The following is a 25665-nucleotide window of genomic DNA, read 5'->3' on the forward strand; positions in this document are numbered from 1 at the left end:
TGGGAAAGAGGAACAAAGTCTTCTTACATAAGTAGAGTTTCTGTCCACCTATCCTTGACCTACAATGCCATGAGGCAGCTGCCGAGGCCTCGAGTTCGTTGCCATCTACCACCAGACTCTGCAGTGCCCATATATCTCCAGCTGACATGAGCAGGTAGGTGGGGATCCCATGACAGCGGGGCTGGGATAAGGTTCTTGCCAATTTATCTCCCGGGTTTCTAAGAGGGTCTGAATCTCAAGTATTATGAGTCTTTCAGTTTTACCCCCCAGAATCTCATTTCCAGGTGCAAAATTGCTTGGACAGGCTGGGTAGGGTGAGTTTATGTGTTGCCCCAAACTATACCTAGAATCATTTCTTTTTTGGTCATCAGTTTTGCTACAAAGACTATACGAATGCTGTCCAATATGTTTGCTACTAGCCACGTGTGGCTATTTAAATTTAATTAAAAATAAAGAAGATTCATAATCCACGTCCTCTTTCACACTAGCCACCTTGCAAACGCTCAACAGCCCAATGCAGCAAGTAGCCACCAGCACAAATACAGAACATTTTCACTGCTGCAGAAAGTTCTACTGGAAGGTTCCACCATGGCAAATGCCATCCTCATGCAGGACTGTCCTCTCAGGGAACCTGCTGTTCCTCTTTACAGCCTTCCTTATCCTTGGCACCACACTATCCCAGCCTCATAGTCTTTAAGACATGACATCTGATGTCTGAACTCCAATTATTTTCAGGGTTGAAGCTCTTTCTCAGGGGGATATCAGGCCCCAGACGAATCAGGGAATGTAACTAAACACCAGTTTAATATATACAAGCTTTCAGCATCAGGTAAGGAGGTTTTGTTTTTCCAGTACAGGGAAGGAGGACAGATTTTAGGGGGAAATATCCCAACAACACCTGCCCGCACATCCTAGTTAAGATCCATCCAGCAAGACATCCGAGGACAGATTTACAAGGTAATGTAACTAACACTTGAAACTAACACAATATTGTTAATCAACTATACTCCAATATAAAATAAAAATTTTTCTCTGCAGGGGGTGGGAATGAACTGGGAGATTGGGATTGACATATATATACTATAGATACTATGTATAATATAGATAACTAATGAGAACCTACTATATAGCTCAGAGAACTCTACTCAATTCTCTGTGGTGACCTAAATGGGAAGGAAATCCAAAAAATAGGAGATATATGTATACATATAGTTGATTCACTTTACTGTACAGTAGAAACTAATACAACATTGCAAAGCATCTATACAGCAATAAAAATTAATTTAGAAAAGAAAATAAAACAAAATTTTTTAACTTTAAAAATAAATAAAAGGTAACGTAGTTATGAAGAATTTAATAGGAAAAAAAGCACAGTCTTGCCACACAAATGGAAGATTAGAAGTGAACTGAAAATAAATATCCCATAACCATAAAAGAGTTTCAGGTGGTAAAGTGAGCCCCAAATGAACGCATCCCAAGATGCATCTCATGGAATGCTTACATATATCTTCTTGTAAAGCAGATTTGTACGGTTTACACATGTATTCATGGCAGAAGCAGAATTGAGCATAGAAAATATTATTTCACACTGTGTTTCCCAAAGCAGATACCTCACCAGCTATTCACATGTACAAACTTTGGACAATAGAATATATCTTATTAAGATAAAACCTATTCCACTTAGAAGAGATTTGATTTTTTTATTAACGTCTTGTCTATGATAGAAAAAATGATTTAAATATGTATGTATCATATGTATATGTATGGAAGTATCAAAATCTTTGCCCAAAGCGCTTACCTATGCATTCTACTCTTTCTCTTAGATGCCTGAGCACACCAGCCTCTTCTCTACACAACACTGCTGAACACTGCAATTATGCCTCCTCCTCTAACCCGCAGTAGTAGTATGGACAGGAATGCTCTCTGCAGCCCTGAGGAAATAAGTCAATCAAGTCCTTCTAGGCATACACATCGTGGTATCTATTTTGGCTCTTTACCGACCTTTGTTGTTAGTTCCTTTTTCTTAGCTCTGTTTCAAACATGTGAACTTTTGGTGAGACATCATTCCATTTGTGTGGTTAAGTTGTACACGGTAGCACAATCAGGGATTGTGGCCCAATCAGGGATCCAGAAGATGGCAGTTTTCAAGACAGGACTAATGGCAGAATAGTTTTAATGGTTACACACCAAAAAAAAAAAAAAAAAAAAAAAATCATCAGATAGAATAAAGAGATGATTATAAATATTGAAAATGAAAGCTCTTAGGTCTGGCTCCTAATTCATTTCTATGTTTTATTGCATCATCAGTTTGGGGTAAAAATGGAGATGTTAGAACAGAGGGATGTAGATGAGAAAAGCTGAGGCGTATACCAAAAAAAAGAAGAAGAAGAAATACAGAATTTAGAGACCATGCCAAAAAGCAGAGACATAAAACAACCTCTACACTAACACTCAAGCTGCTTCTGACATCTATACACAAAATCCTTACAAGGAGATACAACAGCAACAATAAGAAATGAAACAAAGCATTAAGCCATGATTTCTAAGGACAGTTCAAGCTATTAAAAAACATACAATGGGCTTCCCTGGTGGCGCAGTGGTTGAGAGTCCGCCTGCCGACGCAGGAGACACGGGTTCGTGCCCCGGTCCGGGAAGATCCCACAGGCCGCGGAGCGGCTGGGCCCGTGAGCCATGGCCGCTGAGCCGGCGCGTCCGGAGCCTGTGCTCCACAACGGAAGAGGCCACAGCAGTGAGGGGCCCACGTACCACAAAAAAATAAATAAATAAATAAAATAAAAACCGTACAATGCCAGTGGCCCCCAAAGTGCTTTTCAGAAAGACGCTTTTAACTGTTTCTTTATTCTTTCTCTCCAACATACCCTCCAATGTTTCCATACAGTCCTCTTACATAAATATAAATATTTTCGACTCACACTAACGAAAAAGTACGTGGGCCTTCCACCTGGGACAACCTCAAGACCCTATTCTTTCCTGCCGAATCCCCACATATGCTCCTTTGCCTAAACTACCAAAACTCAGCCAATTTCTCTTTGCTTTGAATCCGTGGCATCCAGAATCCTTGAGCCTTAAGGACTTTTCCTCAACTATACAAAACTCATGCTGAGAAATATCAGCATCAGCATGAAATGCAACTTACCTCACATAAACATTGAGTCAGTAACCTTCTATCTTTGACTAAATACAAATAGCTGAGTTTTTATTCCTTTCCCTAAAAGCAGTCTTTGAGGGTCTTCAATGAATAGAAGCAAGTAAGTTAAATATCCCAAATAAAGCTTTCTTACACTGGGAAAAGAAAGCTTAATTTACAGCCGCTAAATTAAGGATAGGGAAATGATCAAACTTTTTTTTTTTTTTTTTTTTTTTTTTGCGGTACGCAGGCCTCTCACTGTTGTGGCCTCTCCCGTTGCGGAGCACAGGCTCCGGACGCGCAGGCTCAGCGGCAATGGCTCACGGGCCCAGCCACTCCGCGGCATGTGGGATCTTCCCGGACCGGGGCACGAACCCGTGTCTCCTGCATCGGCAGGCGGACTCTCAACCACTGCACCACCAGGGAAGCCCCAATGATCCAACTTCTTAACTTCTAATATCACAAAACTGCTATCTTTCTTCCACACTTTTAGGAGTCGAAGAAGGGAATTTTTTTCTTGTGGACATTACAACTCCAAAAGCCTTAGAAATGATAACCCTTTCAGATAATAGTCTAAAGCTCTTAACACCTGAAGTGCCACGGTTTACCTCACTCTGCTCATTCCTCACGGTAGGACAATGAATTTGCCATGGTGGCTGTACATCAAATCATTGACTCATTCAACAGGACTGGAAAAATGTTTGGCCCCATATGCACTGACCCCCAACTTTCTAGCCAGTACATTTTCAATCTCCTTTACAGATGGTTTTCTCTTCGTACTAGTCATTTATCAAAGAAAAATAAACGAAAAAAGAACTAAGTACCCAAGAAATTTTCCAAACAAGCATTTCAAGAAAACAATAAAACATTCCATTTCAAAATGCACTCACATCTAACCTACCACTCATTTACTTCAGATCCCTCCAAATTACGAAAAAGGACATCAACATGGCCCTAATTCATCAACTATGCCCATGTGTTTGCTGAGTATTCTTCTCAAACAACTAAAGGTGTGTTATAGAGTAAAATGGGTCCAACCAACTTTCTTTCCCAACTTCAGATAAAGCCAAGTGAACACGGATGTTAGTCTAGGGCTGACCGTAACTGGGGGAGTCAAAAGATACGAGACCTGGTTCCAATGATACTTTCTCTAGCCTTGTTGACTAGGCCAATCAAGCAGATGGTACCTCTCACTTAAGACTTAGTAAACAAGCCACACAGCCTCTAAATGTCTATTTATCCTTGTAGAGAACATCTGTTTCTGTCCTTTGGCCAGCATGTTTCATTGTTAAAAGTGCCTTCCTCTGCATGGTAATGTTGGTAAATCATAAGGTTTCTTCTTCCCCAGTGAGAATATGATTATACCTGGGGGTATAATCCTTGACTCAAGCCGGGCCAAGCAGAGATTTTCCTAGAATTTTGACTGGCGATGTCACTCCAAAAAGGGGCTCTCTGTGAATATGAGCTATTTGAACTATGTAAACCAACGCTGCTACCACAAAGAGACTGCCTGAGATGGTGCTAAAAAGAGCAATGCAGAGGCAAGAGAGGTGTCATGTGAGCACAGGAACGCAGATGCACCTGAAACTAAACTCTTGGGTTAAGGGAGCAATAAATTACAGGCTTTGCTTATGCCAGTTTGAATTGAGTTTCCATCACTTACACTGAGTCCTAAATAACGTAATTTTCACATGCCTCCTCCTCCTTTGTTTCTGTCTTTGAAAAAGAACCTTGTCTAGGTGGCCCTGCCACTTAAGGTCTGACCCCACTCCATCCATCTATCCCATCTTGAGTGTCTCCATGCATTGTCTCTTCATTCTCATAACTCCTATCCTCTCCCTCCTCTGATTCCATACCCTCTACTCTATAAGCTTTCTCCCTCAACTTTTGACATAAAATGAGTTTCCCCCCTTTATCAGACTCCAATTACAGAAAGGCACATTTTTAAAAATAGTTTTAATCACAGGGTTTGAATTGAGCACTCTGGCTTTCGCTGAACATTACCTCATAAATCTGTCCACATGGCTAAATGCTCTTCATCTATTATTTTAATGGCTATGTAATATCCTATGTCAACTTAATCTATGATGATTTACTTAACCATGCCTCTAATACACACATTTAGATAACTTCTTAGCTTATAATATAAATACAGCTGGAAAGAACACTTCTTTATGTATAATTTTTCTTTCTTCTAAATTAATTCCTTAGGGCAAATTCCCAGAAGTCTCATCAAAACTGGATTTGATCATATCACCTTACACCTATCAGAAACTTTTATCTAATAGGTGTAAGGTGATGTCCCATTATTGGTTTAGTTTTTAACCTGGTTATTAACAATGATTCTTCCTAATATATTTGTTTGCTACTTGTATTTTCTCTTATGTGAACTCTCTATTCTTATTCTGAGCCAGTTTAATTCCTAAAGTTTGATGATATTCTTAAATATTTGTATGAATTCTTTATAAGTACTAAGTAATTCTTTAAAGCACTAATTCTTTGAAAATTCAATATTGTCTTCCATCAGCCTTTAAAAATCAATCATTCAAGACTATCATCAAAAACTCTACAAATAATAAATGCTGGAGAGGGTGTGGAGAAAAGGGAACCCTCATACACGGTTGGTGGGAATATAAATTGGTGCAGTCATTATGGAAAATAGTTCCTTAAAAACAAAAACTAAAACTAGAGCTACCATATGATCCAGCAATCCTACTCCTAGGCCTATATATGGAAAAGACAAAAACTCTAATTCAAAAAGATACAGGTAACCCAATGTTCAAAGCAGCACTATTTACAATAGACAAGACATGGAAGCAACCGAAGCATTCATTGAAAGATGAGTGGCTAAAGATGTGTATAGATATAGATATAGATATATACATCTATATATCTATATCTATATCTATCTATATATATATAAAGTGGAATATAACTCAGATATAAAAAAGAATGAAATATTGTTATTTGCAGCAACATGGATGGACCTAGAGATTATCATACTAAGTAAAGTAAGTCAGAGAAAGACAAATATGTATAATATATTTATATGTAGAATCTAAAAAAAGATACAGATAAACTTATTTACAAAACAGAAACAGACTTACAGACATAGAAAACAAACTTATGGTTACCAAAGTGGAAAGGTAGGGGAAAAAGGGATAAATTAGGAGTATGGGACTAACAAATACACACTACTATATATAAAATAGATAAGCAACAAGGATTTACTATGTAACATAGGAAACAATATTAAATTTCTTGTAATAATCTATAATGGAAAATAATCTGAAATATATATATCAATATAAATATATACATATATAACGGAATCACTTTGCTGTATACCCGAAATGAACACAATATTGTAATCAACTATGCTTCAGTTAAACAGATCAATCATTCAAAAATCAAGTGTTGGTTTCATCCTTACATCAGAATTCTCTACTAATACCAGCCAGTAGAAGTGAAACTGTATGACTTCCCTGAAGAGCAATTTGGTAATATGCATTATATATGTACACAAATATGCTTTTAAAAAATGTACATCATGTGGCTCAAAAATTGTATTTCTAAGGAATTTACCCTCAGGAAATAACTGAAAAGTGTACAAGAATGTTCATCACAGTGTTGCTTACAATACTAATATACTGGAATATGAATATCAATCAGTAGGGATGGCTACAATAATTTACACTGTATACATGATGGATTTATGATATAGATTAATGTGTATTGACATAAAAGATATTCATTACACAGTATTAAATTTTAAAAAGTGACCAAGAAATATGCATATTATTATGCCTGTCTCTGTTAAGCACACACACACATACAACACACACACACTTATAAAAAAAAAAAGTTCTGCAATAAATTCACCTAATATTTAGCTATCATTATTTTTGTTCACAGAATTACTGAAATTAATACTTTTCCCTTCTTTTTATATTATATGTTTGTTCTTTTAGAACAAACATATTACTTTTAATATAATAAATAAAACAATATGACCATTCTCAGTTAGAAAAACCAAAAAAGGAAGGTATCATTCTCAAAAGTTGGTATAATATTCTGGGTTTTGTGGTTTGGTTTTTAAAAAAACATTAATATTTATCCTCTTTAATTGTTTTCTTCTTAACTCAATAATTTATTTATAGTACAAAAAATAGAATTCTTAGTTTTCAAGATACAATCTTGCTTACTAAGTATCCCTGACCTTAATAAGTTTGCATAAAAACACCTCGCAGGAATACACACACCTTGATGCTCACAGAATTTCTTTTATTATGCTTTATATTTATCTCCTGCCTGTTATCATTGAGGTTTTTCCTCCAAATCATCAGTGAAACAGTAAGAAATGTAAAAAGATGTTTTTTCTTCAACAGCTTAATTCATTCTACTAAAGAAATATGAGTTTCTCTCCTTTTCATAAGCACTTGAGTTATCTTATTCCCATAAAATCTCCCTCTCTTCTCCTCCTAAGTCAAACTCTTAAGAATCCTTTCTAGCAGTTCATATTTTTCCAAAGGTCCTACTATTCCTTAAAGTATCTTATCACAGTTGATCTTTCTTTTAAAAAACGTATTTTAAATGTAGGAATGATAACTCTGATAAAATTCTAAAAAGCAAACAAAAGACAGTAAGTTCTGTTGTCCAGCACAGGAGAAAAATTATACTCTTCAAAATCCAGGGTAGGATAAATAAAATAAGGTTTCCATTCAAAAAAATTTAATACAATAAAATGTACTTTATTTATCTTAATGCTACCCGGAACATAATTTAATCTTTGAAAGTTGTAAAGGAGAAAAAAGAGATGCCAACTAAAGAGAAAGGAGAAAGATTCCATCACGACCTCAGGGGGAATCATTATGAACATCAATATTAAAGGAGTGGATTAATGCCTATTAATAGGGAGTTTCACTTGACATAATCCAAGATGAACCTGTTTTTGCTGAACTAATAACTCACTGTTGGAGTATGTCTGCACACTGACTTTTTTTTTCCAGTAGTGATGGTCGGTTACATGGAGCCACCCTCTCCAAAGCTCTACAGAGCAACTACATCTGGACTCTGATGAAGAATTAGAAGAGGGAGGAACATGGCAGAGGAAGGTGCCATGATTTCTCACTTCCAACAATACACTAATCAATTTGTAGTGACAGAGTTAGAATTCAAGAGCAAATGATTTCCATTTCAAAGGGTCCCCATGGTCTACAGAATGTAATTCACATGCCTATTCCAGGCCCTATGTGATCTGGAGTTTAAAAATCCCTTCTCAGTGTTTTATCTCATCACTTCTCACATTTTAATCAAACTGGACTGCCTTTGCCACTTATGCTTTTACTCACACTGAGCCTCTATCTAAAGAGCCCTTCCCTCATCTCTTCCTATTCTAAACTGACCCATATTTTAAGGCCAAGATCAGAAGACACTTCCTCCATGAATAACAGTATTCTCAACAGCTAGAACATACTTATTACCTACTAGTGCGCACTTACACATGAAACCCCACGTACTTTCAGGTGTTATCTCATTTATCTTTACAACAGTTCTGTAATACATGCACAACTATTATCACAGATGTAGAAGACAAACTTATGGTTACCAAGGGGGAAGGGGGGATGGGATAAACTGGGAGATTGGGATTGACATATACACAGTGCTATGTATAAAACAGATAACTAACACGAACCTACTGTATAGCACAGGGAACCCTACTCAGTACTCTGTAATGACCTATATGGGAAAAGAATCTAAGGAGGAGTGGATATATGTATATGTATAACTGATTCACTTTACTGTACACCTGAAACTAACACAACATTGTAAATCAACTTTACTCCAATAAAAATTAATTTTTAAAAAATCACCATTTTAAAGACGAAGTAAGTAGCCCAAGGTCGGTCGAACAACAGTGAAGAGCTCAGACTCAAACTTAGGAAGTCTGAATCTAGAGCTCACACCCTTAGCTACGCTGCTGCACACTACAGTGACACTTATCCCAAAGTGTTTTCAACTGAGTTCATTATTTGACTGTAGGGTATTGGTCAGAGTGTTTGTAGCCACAGTAACATGAAATCCTACTTATACTGGTTTAAACAATGAGGGAATTTCTTAACTCATATAACAGTTCCCCAGGAAGATCAGTTCCTGTGTTGCTCAATTCATCAGATCAACAACCAAACTCTTCAGGAAACCAAACTCTTTCCACCATTTTCCTCCATCTGTGTGCTGGATAGGTAGTCCAATGGCTGCAAAACTGTTGCAGGAGCTCCAGGGATCACATCTTCACATGCCAATGTTCAAAGACTAAGTTTTTAAATCTCCCATTAATATGGGAGAAAATATTTGCAAATGATATGACCCATCCATAAGGGGCTAATATCCAAAACATATACACAGCTCACACAACACAACATCAAAAAAACACCTGGATTTAAAAATGGGCAAAAGACCTGAATAGACATTTTTCCAAAGAAGATATGCAGATGGCTAACAGGCACATGAAAAGATGCTCAACATCACTAATTGTTAGAGAAATACAAATCAAAACCACAATGAGCTATCACCTCACACCTGTCAGATGGCTATTATCAAAAAGTCAACAAATAAATGTTGGCAAGGATGTGGAGAAAAGGGAACCCTTGTACACTGTTGGTGGGAATGTACAATAAATTGGTGTAGCCACTGTGGAAAACAGTATGAAGGTTCTTCAAAAAAACTAAAAATAGAACTACCATATGATCCAGCAATTCCACTCCTGGGTATACATTTTTAAAAAAAATGAAAACACTAATTCAAAAAGACACATGCATCCCAATGTTCATAGCAGTATTATTTTTATAACAGCCAAGATATGGAAGCAACCCAAATGTTCATCAACAGATGAATGGATAAAGATGTGGTAAATGTGTATACAATGGAATATTACTCAGCCATAAAAAGAATGGAATTCTGCCATTTGCAACAACATGGATGGTCCTAGAGAGTATTATGCTTAGTGAAATTGTCAGAGAAAGACAAATACTGTATGTTATCACTTATATATGGAATCTTAAAAATATAACAAACGATTGTATATAACAAAACAGAAACAGTTTCATAGATATAGAAAACAAACTGGTGGATACCATTGGGGAGGAAGGGGTAGGGGCAAGATAGGGATATGAGATGAAGAGATATAAACTACTATGTATAAAACAGATAAGCAACAAGCATATATTGTACAGCACAAGGAAATATAGCCATTATTTTGTAATTACTTTAAATGGAGTATAAGCTATAAAAATATTAAATCACTATGCTGTACACTTGAAACTAATATATGGTAAATCAACTATACTTTTTTTTTTTTTTTTTTTTGCGGTACGCGGGCCTCTCACTGTTGTGGCCTCTCCTGTTGCGGAGCACAGGCTCCGGACGCGCAGGCTCAGCAGCCATGGCTCACAGGCCCAGCCACTCCGCGGCATGTGGGATCTTCCCGGACCGGGGCACGAACCCGTGTACCCTGCATCGGCAGGCGGACTCTCAACCGCTGCGCCACCAGGGAAGCCCAAATCGACTATACTTTAATCAATCAATCAATAAATAAAATTTAAAAACCCAAACCCCCCCAAAAAAAGAAATTTAAAATAATAATTATAAAATAAAATCTCTCATTAATAAAGAATTCTTCTTTCTCCTGAGGTTTCCTTCCTGTGAAGGGATATCAATATATACCTCCAGGGCTTTCTTTTCCTTGGGAAGGTGGCACAATTTCTCTAACTAGCAAATTTAAGGGTAACTGGGCACGCTTAACTCAGTTTTGTCTTCCTTCCTCTTCTAGGAAGCAAGCCTTTCAACCAAGAGCATAAGTTTTCCTTTGCTTCTTCAAGCAATAATTCTCACCTGAACAGCCCTTCTGCATGGGAAAGCTGCCTCTGTAAATCTCTGTCTGTGATGCCTAGTCGGCTGGATGGTGCGGGTTCAGAATCAGTAAGCCTATCTGACTAAGAGAATTAAAGCTATATCCTCCATGTTAGCTTCACTGATTAAAAAACTCAAAAGGTGATTTTTACTTCTATATTTATTCTTTGTTTCAGAACTGGAGGGAAAGAGGTGCTCTTTATAGGGTTCTTTCAAGCACCCAAAACTTCCCTGCATAACTCATTGGCCACAACTAGGTCATATACTCACTCCTAAGCCAATCCTGGCAAGGGAATATAAACTTCCTAACTAGTTTGCAGCTAGGCGTTACACAAGTCATGTGGGGAAGGGGTGGGAACTGGAAGAAAAAATTAGGACTTTGCCAGCAGAGAAAAGGAGAAAGGGGGCTCTTGGGTAGGCACCCCAGGGTCTGTAACTCATATGTTTTAGCACATGGAAGTTGATCAATAAATATCTACAATCCAGGTGGACCACTATTACTACATATACCAACAGCAAATATGAGAGGGAGAGGGTTCTTCTAAGCCACTAATTTCAGGTTAGAGTTTCTTTTGTTTCTGTTCTCTCAGCTCTTAGACCAAGTTCCCTCTGGATTAGAGGGAAAGTAAGTACAGTAAGAGCACCAAAGAATATGTATCTCTGTTAATAATTCTCTCCTACTCACGATTACAAAACCATTTCAAGAATGTAAGGTACAAGGAACTATGAAATCTGCTCTCCCATGTAGACACCCTCCTCTCCCCAGCCCATCCCACACCCATCCAATTTGCCTTTGGAAGAAAGGAATGACATAAATTTAATAAATAACCAATCTTGGGAGCTGTCAGGAAAGAACTCACAGGTCATGGCCCAAACTCAAGCATCTCCTGGGTACTAACAATAAACTTTTTCTTACTGTGAAAGCTTTTCCCTTTCCTTCATCCTTCCATTTAGTTTATAAACTCAGAGAAACTAAGAAATCATTGCTAAAAAGAATTTAGCTGGCATACCAGAGGATACGTACTTATTTTACATAAAACTGCTCAGATTTTTAAAAATTATTTTGTGCAGATTTTATATTTGTGTCCCTTTTTGTCACACAAGCAGAATGCCATCCATATGAGATTTTCAAAGCCAAATTTTCTTTAGACATTTGCCACTCAAACTCCAAGAAAACGTAAGCTTGCTTAACTCACAACTGTCATTCGATATTTATATATCATCTTTTCCCTTAGTAAGCAGAGGGTTTTAAAAAGTAACTAAGGGGCTTCCCTGGTGGCAAAGTGGTTGAGAGTCTGCCTGCCGATGCAGGGGACGCGGGTTTGTGCCCCGGTCCGGGAGGATCCCACGTGCTGCGTGCGGAGCAGCTGGGCCCGTGAGCCATGGCCGCTGGGCCTGCGCGTCCGGAGCCTGTGCTCCACAACGGGAGAGGCCACGGCAGTGAGAGGCAAAAAAAAAAAAAAACTAAAATGAGATAATACCATAAGGTGTTATAAATGAGTGACAGTTCTGTTCTAGGAGATATATATATATGCATATATAAATGTACAATGTATAAAATAAACATGTATATGTATATTTTTGTAGTTATAAACAGACAAATGAAGAAAAAAAAACAAAATGAGGTACTAGGTTGTAAGGCAATTGGAGCAAAAATGACACAAACTTAAAAAAAAAAAGTGTGGAAAATGTATGGTCTGGCCAGAAAATTGAAATATATGATAATGCTACCATCTTTTGAACAAAGCAGTATGGCTGCCAAGCTCAGCTGCATCTTCTAAATTCAAAACAAAGCATAAGAAATGTGTTTGTTGGGCTTCCCTGGTGGCGCAGTGGTTGAGAGTCCGCCTGCCGATGCAGGGGACACGGGTTCGTGCCCCGATCCCGGAAGATCCCACATGCCGCGGAGCGGCTGGGCCCGTGAGCCATGGCCGCGGAGCCTGTGTGTCCGGAGCCTGTGCTCCGCAACGGGAGAGGCCACAGCAGTGAGAGGCCCGCGTACAGCAAAAAAAAAAAAAAAAAAAAAAAAGAAATGTGTTTGTTAACTTAAAACATCTGTTCCTACCACAAGAATAAGAACAAGAATGAAAATGCATATGGATTATTCATCAATAGAAGCACAAAATCTCTTGTACTATTCCTCTCACACAACTATGCTCAGAAGATATGAATTTCCAAAGAGGAAACTACCACATCTGATTATGGTGGACGATTTATAAAAACCCAGTAAAGAAAAAAAGAATCATCTGAGGCACCTAGAACCCAATTCTCACTGCCTGGTACCCAAGGGTACAAAATCAGTCCATTTGAAGGAACGCAGGGGAGAAACCCTTCATTGTACACCTCTGGGGTCAGAAGATTTTCTCACCACCACTCCACCCCTGCCACAAGGGCTTCCATAAGGCAGAAACACACAGCTCTAATCTTCAATTCACGCAAGTCAGAACCCAAGTTAGAAAGGCTTTGTAAGTCATCTAGACCAAGCCACCACTATCTCATTTATGATACAGACTTTCCAGTCTCCACTTGAATATCTCTAGTTAAAGGAAGCTCATTTCTTCTCAAACCTTATTCCAGCACCTAGCAGAGTGATGATGTGCTGATTTTTGGTAAAAAAAAAAATGTTTTTACCCCAGAATAATTATATTTTAATAAAGAGTAGTCTCTCCCACTTAAAGGCATATTACTCAGTATTTAAAAATAAATGAAGAGGCTGAAAAAATGATGAATTCTTGTTAAACTATAATGCAGAACAGTGATATCCTACAATACCCAATAGTACTCTTAAGGGAAATTAAGGAATGGCTGACTATTATTGTTTCCCCTCTGAGTATATCCACAAGATGCCAAGCATTCTCCCCACTGCTGAGAAGTTCAGGGTGTTTAATAGCAGTCGCTGACCAAGATTTACTAAGTGTCTGGGGGGGCTTTAAGCATTTAATAGGGAAAGCCTCCAAATTCTCTTCATTTCTCTTCTTCATAAAATTTCTTGAGCACAAACACAAGTCTGAGACATTTTCATTTCTATGGGCTACATCTTTTGTGTTACAGTTCAAATAAAATAATGCTATAGCACATCAATTTTTTAAAAGGACGCTAGCACTGAAGAGCTCTACTTGCCTTCTTTAATCCTCCTTAACCCTAATCAACAAGGCTTACAGATTAGACCAGAAGTTCTTAATTTTTCCCACCACAATATACAGTGGATAACACTCCCACGAATATATCAGACTTTGACAAAACACCAAAAATATTTTGTAAAATCTTTAATAGAAGTAAATTAAAACCACAATGAAATATTACCTCAAATCTGTTAAGCAGGCTATTACAAAAAGACAAAAGATAACAAGTATTGGAAAGGATGTGGAGAAAGGGAACTCTTGTACACCGTTGGTAAAAATGTAAATTAGTGTAACCATTATGGAAAACAGCATGGAGGTGCCTCAAAAAAATTAAAAATAGAACTACTTTATGACCCAGAAATCCCACTCTGGGCATAAGTCCAAAAAAAATGAAATCAGGATCTTGAAGAGATATCTGCATTCCCGTGTTCCTCTCAGCATTATTCCCAATAACCAAGATGTGGAAACAACCCAAATACTCATCAACAGAAGAGTGGATAAAGAAAATGTGATACAGATAATGGAATATTACTCAGCCTTAAAAAAAGAATGAAATCCTGCCGTTTGCAGCAACATAAGTGCACCTGAAGGACATTATGCTAAGTGAAATAAGTCAGATGCAGAAAGACAAATACGGCATGATCTCACTTACATGTGGAATCTAAAATAGTTACCCTCATAGAGCAGAAAGAAGAATGGCTGGCAGGGGGTGTGGGGAAGAGAAAAGGGGAAGAGTTTAGTCAAGGGGTACAAGGTTTCACTTATGCAAGATGAACAAGTTCTGGAGATCTAATGTATAACAAGGCGACTATAATTAACAATACTATATTATATACTTGAAAGTTGCTAAGAGGGTAGATCTTAAGTGTTCTCACTATGGAAGGAAGGAAGGGAGGGAGGGAGGGAGGAAGGAAGTGAGAAAGGAGTGACTGAGTTGATGGATATGTTTACTAGCATCAAGCTAATTATTTCACAACGTATACACATACCAAATCATCAAGTTGTACGTCTTAAATATATACAATTTTTATTTATCAATTATACCTCAATAAAGCTGGGAAAAGATTTAGTAGAATATGTAGGATTGATTGCAGGTGAGGGCTCAGCTGTAACTCCACCCCTTTTCTTTTATTCAAGAAAACGTATCAGCAATATGGGAAGAGTAGTGTTGTAATAATTATATACATATATGTATAAAACAATATTATATAAAAAAACAAACAAATAGCAAACTCAGGTGCTCTAACAAATTTTTTGTGACCTTCCTCAAACTGCTAACAACACAATAGTGAACCTTTGCCCAGGGTGAGAACTAACCATGAGACTAAAATTCAAGCTTAAGTACTAGAGTAAGCTAAGAATTTTAAAGTTCTAAAGCTGCACAGTCCGATACAGTAGCCTCGACCCACGTGAGGCTATAAATTTTAATTAACATTAAGCAAAATTTAAAATCTAGTTCCTCAGTGTCACTAGCCACACTTCAAGTGCTCAACAGCCACATGTGGTTTGTGGCCATCATACAGGACGATGAAACTCTGGTACATTTCCATCAGCACAGAGCATTCCATTGGATGGCCCTGGGCTAAGGAATCTTGGAGAGGATCTAATCTAACTCTCTCATTTTACGAATTTAGAAACTGAGACCTCATTTCATTCAAGTGACTTACTCAGTACTACACAGCTAGTAATTACAGAGCCAAAACCCGAACCAAGACACCCTGGCTTCTACCACGCAGTCATTTCCACTCCGACATGACGTTGCCACCTAGGTGATGTGAGTGTCTCTTCCTTGCCAAGCACAGTTCTGGGTTCTTTCACAAGCATGCTCTCAGGTAATCCTCCATCAACCCTATGAGGTATATTATTATATAGACAATGAAATTGAGACTCGGCTGTTTAAAGTATCATATCTGAGGCCACACAGCAAGTATGTAGCAGAACCAGATTTAAACTCCAGAGCCTGGATCTTTCCACTGTGTTATACTGTATATAGTAAACACTCCACAATTTTAATTCTTCTTGAAAACTTTTTCTTCCTTCAAATATGCTAAAAGTTAGTGCCTCGTGATGCACTTTGTCAGCGTTTGTGAGGAAAAGTATTCCAAGTAGGAAAATCCCAACACTCAACACTTTTGATCTGGGGAAGAAGAGAGGCTGTGTCCACCTTTGCTAAGTGTAACTGCTTTACAGCAACAGTAAGAGCGGCTAACCTTTATGGTAGGTCACAAGCTAAGCGCTTCCTGCTGGTCTCTTTTAACCTTCACAACAGCCCTGTGAAGTAAATCATTCATCTCCATTTTACAGATATAAAAACTGAAGAGTCCAACCATCCACCCCCAGGAAGAACCTATAAAGGAGATGTTTGCTTATGGTGAGGCCAAAGGAAAGTGAAATTCTTTTTACTCAATGTTGATAGAAAAGGACAGGAGATAGGTGAAAACTTTGAAATAAAAAATCTGTTTTCCTCCTCACACTTGATGCCCCTGTCACAGTTAAACATATTAAGTAGGTAGCTTCCCTCTGAGGGACCACTGATTTAACCTGGTCACTCTCTCTTCCACTGTGGCTGACTTTGGAGAAAGTCCTGAGAGCCTAGGGGTGCAGCGATATTGTGGAGGAAGAAACACACCCCAAAATAGACTATGCAGTGTTTCTAAAGGTAGGGGACCTTCCTGGGTATTTTCTGACCTGAGGAATGGAAAGAAGAGAAAGGAGGGAAGACAGTGTTAAAGAAAGAAGAGAGACAGACAAAGTCAGTACATAACTGAGAGACGGCTACATGGGGCTTAGAACCCAATGACCCCAGAGTGTCTCCACGAGTCCACAGAGGTGTCAGAAGTTGGGAAACACAGCACATTGCTGGGGATCTGTGTGGGTACATATATATAATATAGCATGTACTATATGTTAAGATGGAATAACCCCCAAACCTTCCTTGCTTCATGTGGTGAATTTAGCGCACGCTAGTGTGGGAGAGCCTCAGCTAAATGGGAAGGGGTGAGCCAGGGACAGCTGGCTTTTGCAGGAGGTCAGGACAGAGACTGGCAGAGACAACTGCGTGACAGGTGCAGCAGGGAGGGGGTGGGCACATAGGGCCGATGGTAAAATAAGCTAGCTGTGTTCAGAGACAACAAGCAGACTGGCTTGGCTGTGAGAAACGGCATGCTCGGTGGAATGGCTTTAAAGTCAGACCCAGGTTGCAACGCCCTCTTCCTCTAGCACTGACTAGCTGTGTGATTTTTGAACAAGTGACTTAGAGTTTCTTAGCCTCAGGTTCCTGATCTGTAAAGACAACGCCTATTTCCTGGGATCGTTGAGAGTGTGAAATACATAGCAGGTGCCAAATAACAGTTCCTTCCTCTTGTCCTTCTTCTTGGCTGGTAAAGAGGAATTTTGTTATTGCAGAAAAGCACATACCAGGCACTGCGTCTGGGTGTCTTCCCCACATTACCTCCTTTACTCTACAAAAACCCTTCAGGAGAGGCTCTATTTATCCCCGTTTCACATAGGAGGCGATAGAGATTCAGGAAGGTTATGTAACTTGGTCACAGAGCTGGTTTGTAGCAGATGAGGAAGAATCAGAACAAGGTCTGTCGGCAAAACCCCTAATATGAAAAGATACATGCACCCCAGTATTCATAGCAGCACTGTTTACAATAGCCAAGACATGGATGCAACCTAAGTGTCCACCGACAGAGGAATGGATAAAGAAGATGTGGTGCATATACACAATGGAGTACTACTCAGCCATAAAAAAGAATGAAATAATGCCATTTGCAGCAACATGGATGGACCTAGAGGTTATCATACTAAGCGAAGTAAGTCAGACAGAGAAAGATAAGTATCATATGGTATCACTTATATGTGGAATCTAAAAAAATGATGCAAATGAACTTATTTACAAAGCAGAAATAGACTCAGACATATAAAACAAACTTACGGTTACCAAAGGGGCAGGGATAAACTAGGAGTTTGGGATTAACACACTACTGTATATAAAATAGATAAACAACAAGGAACTACTGTATTGCACAGGGAACTATATTCAATATCTTGTATTAACCTATGATGGAAAAGTATCTGAAAAAGAATATATATATATATGTATAACGGACTCACTTTGCTATACACCTAGCTATATAGATGTGCTATATAACACAACATCGTAAATCAACTATACTTCAATTAAAAAAAATTTTTTTAAAGGTCTGTCAGACTACAGAGGCCCTGAATGAACCACTCTATCTGGCAGCTTCCCAGGCAACAAGTGATGAGATGGAAAAGGTATCAGTGGAAGGAATCCTTACAAGATAGGTTGAGAGTTAGCAACTAGCAGCCAGAGCCTAGATCTGTGTCCTCATTTGCTTGGTATGTTTCATGGAATTCTGGGTGAAGCTGGTGCTTTGCCATTTCCAACCAGACCCACTTTCCACTTCTGGTTACTCACCTGAGTAATGAAGGAAGCACAAGAACTTCAATCCCTGCCTCACTCTCCCCACCTATAAAATGGAGAGTTTGGACTACATGATCTCCAAAGTCACTCCCAGCTCTAAAATGCACGTGGGTAGAATTTACAGGGTTTGAGGCTGGGACACTATGCCACTATCCTCAGAGCCAGCCCCTGGCTGTGATGCCTCTTACCATAGAAATCCTCTCACCCAAGGAGTTGTTTAATCAGAGAATCCTAGAACAGTATATAAATGTTCTTAAACTTTGTATTTTAATTCAAAATCATAAATGCACGTTCATTCAATTTCATTGATGCAGGTGCAGTGCTTTTCTTCAAGACCAGGTCATGTGGCAAGAGAGCAGTGATGAATTATTCATACAATTAGCTATGGTCACAATGCATCATCCCCACTTCCAGTTTGAAGTCCCTTAAAATGGAAAGAGAACTTCAAGAGGTTGCAAATAAATCCGAATGCAGAATCTCTCTGGACTTTTGTGCTTTTCCCCCAATCTTTTATAGTTGTTTCTCTCATACTTAATTTGACAGCAAATTTTCAGTGACTCACCTCTATAGAGTCTTTTTTTAAAGTATTCAACATAGTTTCCCTAGAAACAAATGCTATTTCTTTTCATATTCTCATTTCAGCAGTTTAATTAAACTATAAGTCAGGTTTTGCCATTCTTCTGCTCTAGCTCCTCCAATGGCTCACCCACCTGATTGAAAGGGCAAGCTAAAGTCCATAGAAGGACACGCTGCTCTGTCACTGCCAACCTCTCTGACCTCATCTCCTGCCATCCTCCCCCTGGATCACGTGCTCCAGCCACAATGACCTCCAAGTACTTCTTCAAATGGCCAAGCAGGGTCCCACTTCAGACTTCACACTCCCTGTGGAATTCTCTTTCCCTGGATATCCAAGGGGCAAGCTCTTATAGTGCCCTTCAGGTCTTTCTTCAAATGTCACCTTACTTTCTCAGGGAGCCCTTCCCTATCCCCTTATTTCAAGAGGTCACCCTTGTCTCCTATTCAGCCTTTTCTATCTCCCCACCCCCATACTGTTTTCCTCCTTAGCACTAATCTGACATTCTAAATATTTTATCCATTAGAATTCGAGCTTCATGAAGGCAAGGATTTTGCCTGTTTGTTCACGGATGCATTCCCAGTGCCTAGAATAGCAGGTCCAGAGTTGTCACTCAGTAAATATTTGTTCAATAATAATCTTTATTATTGTAGTAAATGTGTTGCCTTTCTGCCTGAGTTGCATAACCACAATCACAAGTACATCAGGGTAGAGGAGGTGTGGGAACAAACATAGCAGAGTCTTGGTAAGCAAAGAAGGCAACTAGAGGGGTCAGGAGTGTGCTAGTGCCCACTCCTTTAACTTGATCAAACCAAACTGACCTCTCCCCATACTTGATGCTTTTGTATTCAAATGTACAATACCATGCTGCCACGTCAAACATAGAAGGTAGCCTAGCCACTTTCTTCAGTTCAGGAGAACAACAGAAAGAAGACAGGTTGTTTTGTTCTGGTCCACCCCTTAATGGTCAATTACCTTTAGCAAACCTCTCTCTCTCTCATCCTTGGTTCTTCATTAAAAAGGGGGAGAGTATAAAATAATACATGACCTGCCTATTTCACTGATCTGCTGTATGTATCAGGTAGATCGATAGCTATGAAAAGATATTGAAAAGTTACAAAGGACTCTATACAATAAGCAATTTTCTTTGTATTAAAATGGACAACTAACTTGTCTATAATATCTACTACAGCTCCCCAAAACTGATGATGTATCTTATAGCACTTTGATTTTAAAATGATTCCTAAAATGTATTAAAGAATAAACAGAAGGAAGAGCAGGCTTTTAAGGGCATGGAATGGGAAAAAGAGTGGAAAATGGCTTTCACTTGATTCTTTAACAGAAAAATATAAGGAAGGAAAAAACACATAAATCTCCAGAGCAGTAACTATATTACATAAAGTTCAGATTCAAGAACGTCTACAATTATCTAGACTCTCAGATATTTCAAATATTTCTCATCTATTTCGATACCACAAGGACAATCCAAGATGACATATTGGTATCACACATGTCAATAGCGGGTTGGGATGTAAATGAGCAAACCCTTTCCAACCATCTGAGTTTTGTTTTTATGACAGCATTTATTAAACTAAAATAAAAAAGTGGTGAAGAATGACTTGTCACACCACTTATTAGAGTTGATGGAGTGTAGCCGGTCTTTTCAATTGGCTTCTAAGACACTGTTGTGCACCATAGTACATTATTAATGAAAAGAAATGCAGGAATCTTGCATCAGCTTTTCCCCCAAGTGATCCTGACATTAAATTCAAAATCAGTTCTCCCCTACATGGCAAAGGATCAGAGATAAAATGTTAATTTGTTTGTTACCAAAACTTAAAAGTATAATTCAAAGCAACAGTCAGGATTCTCCATATTGTACTCAATAATTGTATATGTTTTTGGAGGGGGGCTTCAAAGGAAGAAGCAAACAAGTTGTTTGGAAGATAAACAAATTGTGCCCTAGTTCATATCTGACAAAAGAATGGGATCTAATTTTCTCTCTGATTGAAAGAACTCACAAGACAGCCATGGAATGCAAATTGGTGCTGGGTGTTTGAACTTCTCTTCCAATATCTGAGTATCCAAATGAAACTAATTCACTCTGGAAAAAGTATTAAGTAATTGAGCATGATTGTGCCAGAATGAGGGATAATCCTCAAACTGAAAAGGAAAATAAATACATTTTACAATGACAGGGTCACCTCACTCACTCAGTAACCTCAATCAAGCATTTTACATTCAAAAAAAATAAACCAAATATATGAAGAATGACCTACCGCCAACAAGGAACCCTGATAGACACAAGCACCTGTGGGGAAAAAACAAAACAAGAATTAAAAGGGATGCATAATAGACCAATAGGCACTGCCCTGGCCAAAGTACACTAAAACTGCATCTACATGCATCATAATCAGCCAACTGTGCTTTTTCCAAAGCTTGAGGATTCTGCCCCTGGGGAAAAAATCCCATACACCAAAACAACATTTCTTGGACATGCATGAGGGAAAGCATTATTAAAACTCATTATTTGAATTTTAAAATAAATGTATGTATAACGACATGCTATAAATACACTGGTGTATTTTCCTATATGACAAATCAGCAAAGCCTTCCTAATCCAGGCCCAGTTTACTTATCCAGGCTTCTCTGCCACTCTTTGCTTACACAAATTCTCCAGTCCAACCCAAGAGGCCAACTTAGGATCCCATGGTAATGCTTTCATATGCCAGTGCCTTTACTCATTTTTGTTTCCTGCAGGAGATGCATTTGGTCTAATCAATTTCCTTGAACTTGATCCCATCTCCTTCATGGAGCTTTCCAGCCCACAAAATTATGCTTTTTCTAAACCAATTTTTGAACAGCACAGCAGGTGTTGATTTAACCTATAAACATGTAGGCAGTGTGCTAACAGATACTAGCTCAGAAACAGGCTGCAAAGCAGACTGAAATAGCATACACACACCAAGACAGATCACACCTTGACAACGTGCCACAGTTAATCTCCAAAGAGGGAAGGACACATTTTACTACAGTGCTTGGATGCCAACAGATCATTCATGAAGTCTCAGTACTATTAACTTCTCAGGAAAGGACTGGTCTACCTTATCTACTAATAATGGAATTAAGAACAATATTCAAAGAAAAGGAGATGGTTATTTACACTTGGGGTTTGAATCAAATACCTCCATGGGCAAATTTATTGAAATGAATTTTTGTGCCCTTGAAATTCAAATAAGAATAACTTGAGATAAAATCTTGGGGGGAAATTCTTCCTGACTTATTTTTAAGAAATTCTGTTCCAAAGACAGTATTTCAGTTTATGGTATATCATAAGAAAGGAGATATAGATATAGATATAGATAGATAGATATGTATATATAAACACATATATGGATATATATATATATAAAATAATCATATGACATGTGGATATGGATATATATAAAATAATCGTGGGTTTCCCTGGTGGCACAGTGGTTGAGAGTCCACCTGCCGATGCAGGGGACACAGGTTCGTGCCCCGGTCTGGGAAGATCCCACATGCCGCGGAGCGGCTAGGCCCGTGAGCCACGGTCGCTGAGCCTGCGCATCCGGAGTCTGTGCTCCGCAACGGGAGAGGCCACAACAGTGAGAGGCCCGCGTACCGCAAAAAAATAAAAAATTTAAAAAAATCGTATATAGGTACATAAATATATATCAACACAATGCAATTCCTAAATTATGTAAATGGACTTATTTAATTACTTCTCACATTTAAAAGTTAAACATAAAGATCATCACTTAGGTACAATTTAACAAAATTTAAGCTTTAGAATAAACAAACAAAATTTAACCTTTAGATAAAACCATCCTCAAGTAATTTTACTACCCTCCTCCATAGCACTACCCTCCAAAGGCCAGTAAACTTTCAAAGCTCCAAAAGGAATCAGGTATCTTAAGATGTATCCAAGTACTCATATCAAAACCCATTTCTGGAAATTTAGACAGATGTTATAAAGTCACAGTAACATGAAAAAATAAAGCAGCATTGGGTGTGGCATCACAAACACACTTGGTTAAGCCAAACATCTGCTAGAAACTCAAGTCAAAACTATGTGTAACTGCTGATAAATTCTATCATTAGAAAAGGGAAATAACTCAATTTGGGTTGCTCTAGGATGTACAATTCTAAAAGAAATAAGCCTTGGTCTCTGAGGGCTTTCCTAAAACACAACATCTCTACCCGAAAGGCAGCTACAGAAATAAGTCTCCATTAACACAGCTTCCAAAACCTCATTGCTTCCCTGTAGAAAAAAAAGAAAGCATTCTACTGTGATGCCCAGTCCCATCAAACATTCATCACCACCCAATGCCAGATGCAATCCTCCAAAGCAAGCGTATTTCTCCCACACTGGCACAAGCTTCACACCCACCAGCAGACTAAGTCAGGAGGTTTGTTGGCATTGGGTGCTAGGTGCAGCTTCTGGTTCTGCCTTTTCACTAATCGATCGACTCATATACTTTGGAAAACAAAGTTACTCTCTCCACTCATCACTTTTTTTCTTAAGGAGCACTGGAATGATTGCAACTCTACCTGAAGTTTCGATTTGGGCTTTATTTGAACTTGAAGCTCCAGCTTAAGGGGAATTCTAACTGATGATGCATATCTAGAAGGAGAAACAGGCCTTCTTCAAGGGAAAAGAGGAAAAATAAGGGACCAAGAACTTTGCCAGTTTCAGGGCATGGAATACAGCTGAGGTGGCAGGTAATTTAAGTTCTGACGCCTGTGAGAAAGTGCATAAAGTTGTGCAGGGTGAAGGGATCACATGGTGCCAAGAAGGAAGCTGAGATCTTGAGACCTTCCTCCTGTGGTTGGCGCCTTTCTTGCAGGTCACATAGGCAAAATGTCACTTCATATTTATTTAAACAAATGTCACTTCATATTCATTTTTAGGCCCTTTGGCACATTAGAATGTACACTATTATGAGACACCTGTATAAAATCTGAAGTTTTCAGAGGAAATTTGAGATATAATTTGCACCAGTACTCACATCCTGAAACTATTCACTATGGAAACCCTACCTGATTACGTGAGTAAATTAGAGAAGTTAAATCTAAGTCACAAAATGTCAGACCCATTTGTTCAAAGAAATAGTGGCACATGTGACCATAACATACGAAGAAGTTTGGAAAGCATGGTATCACAAAAACATGACTCATTAGGAACAAGCAGCCACAAGTTGGCATTTAAATGTTCAAGCTTTATTTTGTGCTATAATTCAGCATATGGCTTGTACACTGTGGAATAGTTAAAATAGAATCCTTTTCTGGACTGACAGGACAGCTCCTGTCCTGATTATTGTCAACCAGGAGTCAGATCAATTAATAGAGTAGTTAAAACAAAAATGGGCCAACTGTTTTTGAACTAGTGTAAGATTTGGCACACGACTCCAACTATGCCATGTGGTAGTCCCCTCTCCTCTCCTGAGCCAAGTGGTGGACAGTATTTTATGACTACTCATATCTGAGTAAAATTGAGTAATATTAGCACTCAAGTCCACAACAGTGAATACAGATGACCATGCTCTCACTAAAGGATTTATTTGCAGAGGGTAACACCCAGAATCCAATCCCCAGAGAAGAGAAATGCAATATGATGGAAATAAGAGCCTATGACAATACAACACCCTTTATTTCCACTAGCTGGCAGTTGCAAAAGCCAAAAGATGCAGAGTTGTAATTATTCAATATTGGGAAACCCACCAAGGACCAACATTTACATGTCCCTACTGCTACCTTACCTATATTAATGATTTCCAGGTATGCAAACTCCTTGAGGGCAGGTATTATTATTATTTTGATGTCTGTATGTCCCTACCAGACATAACCTAATAACCTGATATATAAGCTATCAATAAAGATTTGTGGAATGAAAGAATGAAGAGATAGGCTATTTTTCCCCATCCAATGTCTTTCCTTCCTTAACACTGAGTTTTAAGTACTGAATCCTATACAGAAGGAACTCTTCTACCAAGAGTGGAACCACATATGCTGATCCACCCATAAATAAAACACTCTGTCTATCAAATGATCCTTTTCAGTATATTCTGCTAATGGCATTTAAAGGAAAAAGACTGGAAGATTGTAAGCTTGGCTAAAGTCACATGGGGAGTGATGGACATAGACTAGAACTCAATTCTCTTAACCAATTCAAGACTCTTTATCCACAGCCAACATGTTCTATCTAGTGTAATTTCACAGGATTTCCACCAGTCGACACAACTCAAGACGTACTTCTCCAGAAGCACATGTGATTCAGAAAGCAGCCATGTTTGCTAGAAGTTTCTCTGTGACTTGTTGATTTTATTAAGTTCTCAAATCACAGTAGTTTGTCAGCTTGGAGATATAAGAAAATGTAAAATAACACTGCCAATAACCTGCTTGTAAACCTTCATTTTTCTTTTAATAACTAAAATAA

At 38.5% G+C, this 25665-nt stretch overlaps 1 protein-coding gene across 1 annotated transcript in view; it reads right to left on the reverse strand.

The window, feature by feature from the left end:
• FRAS1 (Fraser extracellular matrix complex subunit 1) overlaps window positions 1-25665 on the reverse strand; it is a 471586-nt gene that overhangs the window by 443118 nt on the left and 2803 nt on the right. The window contains exon 2 of the mRNA XM_082632535.1: window positions 21485-21516. Within this exon, the coding sequence (XP_082488661.1) occupies window positions 21485-21516 (32 nt within the window). The remainder of the gene's footprint in view (window positions 1-21484; window positions 21517-25665) is intronic.

Source organism: Mesoplodon mirus, assembly GCF_964341445.2.
Source record: "Mesoplodon mirus genome assembly, chromosome: 2".
Lineage (NCBI taxonomy): Eukaryota > Metazoa > Chordata > Mammalia > Artiodactyla > Ziphiidae > Mesoplodon > Mesoplodon mirus.